At 31.2% G+C, this 11,806-nt stretch overlaps 1 protein-coding gene across 1 annotated transcript in view; it reads left to right on the top strand.

Annotated features, from left to right (window-relative positions):
- Nucleotides 1–251: 251 nt before the first annotated feature.
- The window catches only part of LOC115220605 (acetylcholine receptor subunit delta-like), an 18,177-nt gene continuing 6,622 nt past the window's right edge, over nucleotides 252–11,806 (top strand). Inside the window, exon 1 of the mRNA XM_036510189.1 lies at nucleotides 252–648. Within this exon, the coding sequence (XP_036366082.1) occupies nucleotides 252–648 (397 nt within the window). The remainder of the gene's footprint in view (nucleotides 649–11,806) is intronic.

The following is an 11,806-nucleotide window of genomic DNA, read 5'->3' as shown; positions in this document are numbered from 1 at the left end:
TTTCAGACGGTTCATATTTAAATGCAATTACATATATTTTTTCTTTCTCAAAATTTACACAGTCATAAATAGAATACTTGCGATATATATGCACATATAAGAACAAAGATAAGTAGAAACAAAAAATACATATAAACAGGTTACACGTATATTTCTAATACGCAGAAACATTGCCAAAACCATAAACATATTGAACGTGAAAGAGATCAGGAAACATTTTGAAGTATTAAGTTCGCTGTGTATTGAACATAATGAAATTAATCTTTGGTTTAACTTTAATGCTCATCGGAGTAGTTGCTTCAAAAAAGAAGGACTTAGAGAACAAGATATTTAGAGGCTATGAGAAGTCTCAGAGACCCGTTTTAAATGATGGCGATGTAATATACGTAGATGTATCACTGGAAATAAAGAACATTCTTGAATTTGAAATTGCAAAAGGATTAATGACAAGTAATCTGATACTTGGATTATCGTGGCATGATGCTAATATTAACTGGGAAGAAGAAAAAGAAAACGTAAGCTATATTAAAACTCAATTAGAGAAAGTGTGGTACCCTAACGTACAAATATGTAATAGCGCTACAGGCAAATTCACATTTGATGGAGATACAGGAGTCACGCTAACAAGTAATGGAAGTACGTCTCTCTATAACCTTCAAATGTTTGTGGAATTAATTACTACCAATAACATATCCTAATTTTACAATATTGTACTCTACTCTCTTCATACAGAAAAAAAGACATAACGATCCAGAATTATATATATATATATATATAGATATACACATATGCGTACTTGTAATTTATTATATATTACAGAAATGCACCTGAACACGTCCACCTTACATACACATATACTTACATATATGTATACACACGTGCAAACGTGTGTACACACATACACTTACATATGTAAGGAGATTTGGACAGTCCTCTTTTTATTCCACGTAGAATACTTACCAAAAGTCATAATATTCTTAGGCAACTAACCCATAGGAATCAAGTACAAAGCTCCAATGTTCCAAAGCAAACCCGCTAACGACACCTTCGTGGTTGTGATTATTGATCATAAGTTTCATCAATACACATCAAAGAGGGTCATTAATATCCTGTTGACAATATGATCTCAATATTTCACCATATCCACTGACAATATTCTAATGGGAAATCTAAAATTAATATCTGTTAACACTACAAACAAAACAAAAGATTATGAAATAATATATTTATCGCATCAATAAAATATATTGACTTCTTGTAGTTCTGTAATATATTAATTAAGTCTGGTTGGAAATAAACTATGGATTATAAAGACACATAAATAGATAGCCAAAGGATAATAAGGAAAAAGGAAATACAGAAAGAGGCAGAAGAAGAATAGGAGGTTACAGCATATTTAAATGCGTAAGATCTTAGTATAAATACTTTCGATATCATCACATATTACTACGTTGCGACTTTGAACTGGAGATAGATTGTTCACTAATGCCACTCACGGTATAGTCCATTGTAGTTGTGATCAAGATTTCACTTGATTATCTTCCACAAGATAAACATAAGGTATTTCAGACGGTTCATATTTAAATGCAATTACATATATTTTTTCTTTCTCAAAACTTACACAGTCATAAATAGAATACTTGCGATATATATGCACACATAAGAACAAAGATAAGCAGAAACAAAAAAATACATATAAACAGGTTACACGTATATTTCTAATACGCAGAAACATTGCCAAAACCATAAACATATTGAACGTGAAAGAGATCAGGAAACATTTTGAAGTATTAATTTCGCTGTTTATTGAACATAATGAAATTAATCTTTGGTTTAACTTTAATGCTCATCGGAGTAGTTGCTTCAAAAAAGAAGGACTTAGAGGAAAAGATACTTAGAGGCTATGAGAAGTCTCAGAGACCCGTTTTAAATGATGGCGATATAATATACGTAGATGTATCACTGGAAATAAAGAACATTCTTGAATTTGATATTGCAAAAGGATTAATGACAAGTAATCTGATACTTGGATTATCGTGGCATGATGCTAATCTAAAATGGGATGAAGAAAAAGAAAACGTAAGCTATTTAAAACTCAATTAGAGAAAGTGTGGTTCCCTCACGTACAAATCTCTAATAGCGCTACAGGCAAATTCACATTTGATGGAGATACAGGAGTCACGCTAACAAGTAATGGAAGTACGTCTCTCTATATAGACAGTATTTTCAATACTTACTGCGATATTAACGTTGAAAAATATCCTTTTGATGAACACAATTGTGAAATATCTGTTTGCTTTCGACACCAGGTTAACGCGGAAGAAACTTTAAATAATTTCGTGTACAATGTGACATATAATCCAGCATACACCCAATGGCAGTACAGTTTTAATGACAAGGGTATCACAAAAGACGGCATCATAACAGCCGGTATTATTGTTCACAGCAAAAGAAACATTTCTAGTGCAACCATAACCACCATTATACCCCCAATTATGTTAACATTATTAATCATATCTGTCTTTCTATTGCCAGCTGAATCTGGGGAGAAAGTTTCTGTTGCAATTACTGTTTTTCTCGCAAATATTGTTTATCTTTCTGAAACTGAGAAAAAACTGGGTAACAATTCGCGTGAACCTTCTATATATTTAATATATCTATTAATTCTGACACTCGTAAGCGGACTTTCTTCTGTCGGCTCAGTGATTGTGTGTAAACTGTACGTCCACCAGACCGGTGCCAACACCAATTCAGAAAACGTTAATGAATCAAACGGAACGAAAAATAAAATCGGGATAATAGGAAACACAGATGAACCAAATATTGAGTCGAAAGATAAACTGCCTTCTAAGAAACGTCGAATAACATATATACAGCTAGACAAGATATTTTTGGCAGCAACAGTTTTGTTCCTTGTACTCTATATCTTTATTTCCTTATTAAGCTCTGTTTAGTAATCATAAATGAGAGGTAAATTTGGAATATATCTCATTACATCTATTCTGCACGAGATGAACTGAAGGACCAACTCACATTTAGAATATAGCAGTAATCACATATCGTCTAATTAAGTACTATTGGTACGAATATTTGAGTATTTCGTCATCACCTCATATATTTAATAAACACGTGAAATTGCAGTTTCCATTGTCTTGCGCACTTCTTAATAGATGTTAAAATTTTCTTCTTAGATCTCACAATATTGTCCAACTATAGACTTGAAAATTTTGTTTCGCTAAATTACAAAACACACAATTTACATAAATCGAAGAAATAATTTTTTTAATAAATTGAGGTACATTGGACACGAAACAATACCTTTACGAACGTGCCCACTAATATAATTGAATTGCACTAGAAATAATAATTTCGTTCTTTAAAGACATTGCTCACTGCCAGTTACAAATCACTATTTTAAGTTGAATTAAAGCGTATAATTTGCCTCATGTATTTCGCATACTGATTTTTAACAGCCCTTATTGATGAATTCAGTTCTTTCTCTTCCGTCACACTGATTACGTTGTTTATGAAGGACTAGAATTATAATGTGCATGGATTATATTTTCACATGAAATAAATTACATGGCATAGAAATTGACTAGCACCTCTCTGACAGTTTGATTCCTCATCTAGAGACTCTTTGAGGATATACACATTTTTAGTCGCATCAGTAAAATTTTAAACTTCACGAATGCTACGTCTTTTCATGATCATCTAAAGTTATTCATATTTTACACCAAATTACTGAGTATACCATCATTATCTATTTCACGTATCACAAGATCTACACGCGCAATGCGGCAGGAAGTTTTAACTCTTTGAATCACATATTTTACATTACTGCATGTATACAAAATCTCATAACAAATACATGAGACCTTGGATGTCCTGCTTGTAAAAGTTCGAATATCACCTTATCGGAAATTGTAGATGAGTAGAATAAAATCATTCTAAATCTAACAGGGGTGTTGCAACATCACCACCAATGTAACCTTCAAATGATTGCTGGAATTATCTACTACCAATACAATTCCTAATTTTACAATATTGCATTCTATCTCCCTTCATACTGGGATTATCGTGGTATGATATTAACCTTCAATGGATAGAAGAAAGAGTAAACGTAAGCTATATTAAAACTGATTTACAACATCTGTAGTACCCTAACGTAAAAATACGTAAGAGCACTACATTAAAATTAAAATTTGCCGAAGATACAGGAGTCACGCTAATAACTGAGAGAAATGTTTCTCTATAAATTGACGCTATATTCAATACTTTCCGCAAGGTTAACTTTAATAAATATCCTTCTGATAAGCACGAATGCGATATATACGTGTTTTGAACACCGGAATAACACGGAAGATATTGAAAAAAAACGGCATCATAACAGCCGTTGTTAGGGTTCACATCAAAAGGAAAAATTTCTAGTGCGGCCGTAACCAACAATATTCTTCAATTATGTTAACATTATTAGTCGTATCTATTTACTTTAGGGTGAATCTGGAGAGAAAATGTCTGTTGCAATTACTGTTTTTCTCGTAAATATTGTTTTTCTTTCTAAAACTGAAAAAAATTAATAATAGGTCCCGTGAACCTTCTATATATTTAATATATCTATTAATTCTGGAATTTGTCACCGGATATTCTACTGTCGGCACTGTAATTGTGTGTAAAATGTACGTCCACCAGACCGGTGCCAACACCAGTTCAGAAAACGTTAATGAATCAAACGGATCGAAAAATAAAATCGGGATAATAGGAAACACAGATGAACCAAATATTGAGTCGAAAGATAAAATGCCTTCTAAGAAACGTCGAAAAACATATATAAAGCTAGACAAATTATTTTTGTCGGCAACTGTTTTGTTCCTTGTACTCTATATCGTTATTGCTTTATCAACCTTTGCTTAGAAATGACAAACAAGAGGTAAATTTGGAATATATTTCATTACAATTACTCTACAAAAGATGAACTGAAAGAGTAACATTTAAAATATAGAGGTAATCACATATTGTCTAATGCACTTCTTTTGGTGAGAATAGTTGAGTATTTCTTCATCACCAAATGTGTTTAATAAACATATGAATCTTCAACTCTACTACGCACTTATTAATAAATTTTAACATTGTTTTCTTAGATTACAGAATATTGCCCAACTACAGGCTGGACAATTCTGTTTCGCTAATATTCAAATCAGATAATTCACATAAAGCGAAGCAAATAATAAAACAGGATTTAAATGAAACAATAAAAAATGCAAACAAATATGCAAACCATTTAACAAACCAATTTACCATTCTATTGCATTTGAAATTGTGTATTTCTGCAAAATTCAGAAAATTTGGTTGTATGGAGAATGTACTAAAAATCTCACATATTTGGTGATTATAAGAATTTATGGTTGATAATTTTATTTCTTGACATCCGTTAAATATAGAGGTTATCGTAATAACCAATTGTTTACAGTGTTAAAGATATTGTGTAAATTGTTCACTCAATTTTTAATTCACTTTGTATTTTTTAAAAATCATTTTGTCGTAGTATACGAATATTTGCGATTAATGTGACTTTGAATATTCGAATAATTCATAAGAAACGCAAGAATATCTACTGCCTTTTTTGCAGTTGGGAATATTTTCTAATGCATTACACATATTTTCCAACTATTGTACATTGAAATAATCACGCACACACACATACACACACCTAATTCAATGTAAAAATGATTTTATAAAATGAGGTATACTAGAGATGAATGAATTTCTTTACAAACACGCCACTAATATATTCGAATTGCACTAGAAATAAGGATTTTGTTATTTAAACACATTACTCACTGTCAGCTATAAATCACGATTTTTACTAGAATTAAAGAGTATAATTTGTCTTTTGCATATCGCATACTGAATTGTAGCAGCCTTTATTGATGAATTCAATTCTTTCACTTTAGCCAAAACGATTACGTTGTTATGAAAATATTGGAATCATATAGTAGATGAAATAACTTACGAAGATCGAATTTTACATGGCATATAATAAAGACATATATCACAGCTCGGTTCCTCATCTAGAGATTTATTAAAGATAAACTATTTCTAAAAATTGCCACATCAGTAAAATTTAATACTTTGGAGATGCTACTCCTTTTCATGACCCACTAATGTCATTTATATTTTACACCAAAGTACTGCTTATTACATCAATATATATTTCCTGTATCACAAGTTCTACGCAAGCATTGTGGCATGAGGTTTTAACTCTTTGAATCACATTCTTTACATTACCGCATGAGTACCAAATATCATAACAAATACTAGAGACCTTGGATGTCCTGCTAGTAAAAATTCGAATATTACCTTGTGAATATTACTGATCCCAGTACGCATATTATCGAACCCAAACAATGAAAGGCGAAGTCAAGACGAGCAAAATTCAACTAAGCATTTTATCCGGCGTTCTAACGATTCTGCCAGCTAACCGGCTTCTGATCACACAGTGTTAAATATACATCAGATTTAGCAATGCCTCACAATACAATTTCTTGTGACGTTATGTTTATATTGCATGGAGTTATCGATAACTCCATGCAATATAAACATAACGTCACAAGAAATTTGAAAAGCTACACGCGAAACCGGTAATTTCTTTAAAAATTTTAAAATTATGTCATTTTAAGGAAATGAAAAAAATTTTTTCAATATTCTCCAGACATTTTGACACAAATATATATATTTTTTAACATTTAAGCCTTCTGTCGTTTTTTCACACTTTACTATTTTCTTATATATATATACATATATATATATATACATACATATATATATACATATATATATATACATATGTATATATGTACACACATAAATATGTATATATATATATATATATATATATATATATATATATATATATATATATATATATATATAAATATGTATGTATATATATCTATGTGCATATATATATATATATATATATGTATAGGCTGTATATGTGTGTATGTGTATTTGTGTGCGTGTTCGCGTGATTGTGTGTGCATGCGTGTGTTTCAATGTGTATGTGTGTAGTTAGCTTTGTCCCTGTCTATTATTATATTTATGTTCTGTAAAGTAACACTTCGACTAATGAAATGATGAAATTTATACTGTATTTGAATGTAGGCACTGTTTTGATATAATCAACTATAATACTCAGGACACAATCAATACCACCACCTAGTCAAACGACACAAAACAATGATGACAAAAGAATACAAATATAGATAATATTAATGTAATGACTTTCGTTTAATAAATGCAATCGAAATTTTTAGATCAATGTTTAGATGTGAATCTGTAATCTTTCAGGTAAATCACAATCAATCAACAATGAACTAGATATCTATATTCTGCTATCGTTCGTTTATGTTGAGGTATAACTGGTCACTTAATTCCCTAAACACGGGAAACAAAGTGTTTCTTTCATTCGTTTGCACACAACGTATATGAATCTTTCGGAACGAACTTTTGATGAATAAACATATAATAGGTTTTAATGTGATTTACTATGAACAAACTCAAAAAATTCAAATACATTATATTTTATGTCACATCCTTCAAATTTTACGATAATGCTTATATTGAGTTTAAATTTCACGCGTGTGTACAATATGTGTGAGTAAAAATAATTGAAGAAAAATAAATAAATTTTTGAGCACATAATTACTTTACAACTTCATAGATACTGACAAAATCGCCTGTATTTTTCTAGTTGGTATTAGATTAGGTGTGACCAATGAGTTTTATTAATCGCATGATATTGGTTTTAAATTCTGAAACAAGACCATCAAGTTCGTATTGGAGGGTAAGTCGATTAAATTGATCCCAGTACACATATTATCGAACCCAAACAATGAAAGGCGAAGTCGAATTCGCTGCAATGGAAATTCAGATTGTCAAGACGAGCAAAATTCAACTAAGCATTTTATCCGGCGTTCTAACGATTCTGCCAGCTAACCGGCTTCTGATCACACAGTGTTAAATATACATCAGATTTAGCAATGCCTCACAATACATAGAGTAAAGATACACATTTATCCATTCTATAAAAAACAGTTGCAAATAAACCCATATCTCCACAGTAGATCACCTATTAGCAAGTAAATACTTTCATTAAAGCCTGGGTCAGGGATTTCTCTTGAATCATGAGATTGTTATTGTTTTCTTATCATTTTCATCCTTTTGTTGTTATTTTTTTATATTTTGCATCACCACGGAGGTCCAAAAGAATGGAAATGTATTGAAGTTGTGAGCAATCGGCCATTTTTTATAGTGTATCATAATAGTGTACATAATTCTGAATGGATGTGTCTGTTTCCGTATGAAGGGAAGTAGAGTGCAATATTGTAAAATTATGAATTCTAATGGTTGCAGTTCTTTAAAATAATCATTTTTAGGTTACCTTGGGGGTGATATTGTATTTTCCCATTTATAGTTGTAATACTCAAATCATTTATATTTGCACATAAGGTAATATTCGAATTTTTACTAGCAGGACATCCAAGGTCTCTAGTATTTGTTATGATATTTGGTACTCATGCGGTAATGTAAAGAATGTGATTCAAAGAGTTAAAACCTCATGCCACAATGCTTGCGTAGAACTTGTGATACAGGAAATATATATTGATGTAATAAGCAGTACTTTGGTGTAAAATAGAACCTTCTATATATTTAATATAACTCATAATTTTGACACTTGTGAGCGGACTTTCTTCTATCGGCTCAGTAATTTAGTGTAAACTGTACGTACACAAGACTGGTGCCGACACGAATTCAGGAAGTGATTAAGAATCGAACAGATCGAAAAATAAAATTGGGATAATAGGAAACACATATGGACCAATATTGATTCGAAAGCTAAAATGCCTTTAGTGAAACGTCGAATGTTATTTGAAGCTCGACACATTGTTTTTCTTAGCAGCTGTTTTATTCCTAACACTGTATATTATTATAGCGTCATCAGACTCTATATATAGGCCTGAAACTCATATCTCGGTAAATTACAAATCAAACACAATTAGAATGAAGCGAAGCAAATGATTGAACATAAGTCAACTGAAACAGCAAATAATCCATAGCAAAGTGAAAACCATTGAACACACACAACTTTACAATTTTATACCATTTGAATGAATTTGTTTATTTTTGCAGCATTATGAAAAACTTGTTATTTGAGTGCATGCAATAAAAGCCACACATATTTGGTGATAATTGGAAGAGTTTATCATTGGTAATTTTATTTGTGGACAAATTTCATAGCCACTATATATACAGTTTATTTCAATAATTATAAGTTCACAGTGTTAAAGAAATTTCGTAAATTGTTCTTTTAATTTCTTTTATTGCATTTGTATTTGGAAGAACTCTTTTTTCACAATATGCCCTAATTCCGAAGAATGTGATTTGAAAAGTTCAAATAATTGATGAGAAACTAAAGCACATCTACTGTTCTGTCGCAGTTGCATTAGGCATATTTTGCAAGACACGTAATTGGTAACACACACACACAGACACAGACACACACATACACACACATACACACACATACACACACACATACACACACATACACACACATACACACACAGACACACATACACACACACACACATACACACACACACACAAACACACATACGCACGCACATACACACACACACACATACACACACACACACGCACACACACAAACACACATACGCACGCACATACACACACACAACACATACACACACACAAACACACACACACACATACATACACACACACACATACACACACACACAAACACACACAAACACACATACGCACGCACATACACACATACACACACACACACAAACACACATACGCACGCACATATACAAAGACATACGCATTCAAGATGAAAACGATTTCATATTCTTACCTATGCTGGAAATGAAGTTATTTCTTTACAAAATCTTTACTATTATATTCGAATTGCACAAGAAATTTCGTTTTCTACAGTCATTACTCGCTCTCAGCTAAGAATTACAAATTTTACGTGAATTAAAGCGTATATATTCTGTCTTATGAATATTACATACTGATATTTAGTAGCCTTTACTTATGAATTTAATTCTTCCTTCAGTCAAAACGATTACATTTCAAATGAAAAACTGGAATTGTGTTGCGGATAAGATATATTTTCTCATTAAACAAACTAAGAAATGCAGATTTTACATGGCGTATATATTGACTGACACTCCAGTACCTCATCTAGAGATTTTTTGAGGATATACACAATTTCTGAAATTAGCCACATCAGTAAAACTTAATTCTTCTCGAATGCTATTCTTTTTCATGACACCTAAAAGTTATTTATATTTTACACAAAATTTATGCCTATACAATCAGTGTCAGGATCTACAGTATTGTGGCATGACGTGTTAACTCTTCAAATTACAGTCTATACTAAACGGTTTGTATACCAAATATCATAAAACAAAATCTGGAGACTTTGGAAGTTCGAATAACACCTTATGTGAAACTATAAATGAGTAGAGCAAGAGTATTATAAATGTAAAAGCACATCTCAGGTAACCTCGAAATGACTGCTGGAATGAACTACTAACAATAGAATTCATATCCATTGAGAATTGTGTACAACATTATGACATAGGATGGCCCTCACACTTGAATATATTCCCATTCTTTATGGACATCCTCAATGATAGTGCTCGAAATTCAAAACAATAAAAATAGCAAAAAACAAGGAAAATAACAAAACAATATCAATATCACGATTCAGGAGAAATACTTGAGTCCAGACTTTAATGAAAGTATTTAATTGTAAAATAATTGATCTCTTGTGGAATATATGTGGTTATTTATAACACTTTGTAGATAGAGTGGATAAACATGCATCTTTAATATATGTATTTTGCAGCATTGATATATATCTGATATATATCTATTTAATATTATGTGATCAGAAACTGGATAGCTGGCACAATTGTTAGCACGCCGGAAAAAAAATCCTTAGCTGTATTTCGTCCGTCTTCACGTTCTGGGTTAATATTGCGCTGAAGTCGACTTTGCATTGCATTGTTTGGGATCGATAACATGAGTTCTAGTTGAGCAGTGGGATCGATGTAATCCAATCACTCTGAACACAAACTTGCTGGTCTTGTTCCAGAATTTAAAATCCATATTACATGTCCAGTAACACTCAGTCGTAATATTTAATCTGAAAGTCAACTAGAAAAATAGAGATGATTTTGTCAGTATCTTTGAAGTTGTGAAGCGATAATGTGATCAAAAATTTATATATTTTTTCTTTCATTATGTTTACTCACACATATTGTATAAACGCTTGAAATTTAAACTAAATATTAACTTTTGATTTTCATACTTCTATATAATTTGTAACAATTAATTTTGCATTTCCTTTGTATTAACTATTTACCTATTGTTATACTAATTTGATGTACAATTTGAACGATGTCACATAAAATATAATGTATTTTAATTGTTATCGTGTTTACTCATAGGAAATCTCATTAGAAACTGTTATATCGTTATACATGAAATGCTATTTAAGTTGAAATATTGGTTCATGGTATACTAACTGATTTAATCTATATAACGGCGATTTATACATTCTAATTAATAATATCCACTACACTTATAAAATCCAACTAAAATGTTAACTAACAGAAAACGGCATACACGATAGCTTACTTAGATATCTGATCTGATATGTCCTCTTCTTTCTGCATTAGGTGATATATTTTGTGTAATT

Source organism: Octopus sinensis, linkage group LG16 (genome assembly GCF_006345805.1).
Source record: "Octopus sinensis linkage group LG16, ASM634580v1, whole genome shotgun sequence".
Taxonomy (NCBI): domain Eukaryota; kingdom Metazoa; phylum Mollusca; class Cephalopoda; order Octopoda; family Octopodidae; genus Octopus; species Octopus sinensis.
The sequence above is the reverse complement of the archived record's forward strand: the minus strand, read 5'-3'. Positions and strand labels throughout refer to the sequence as shown.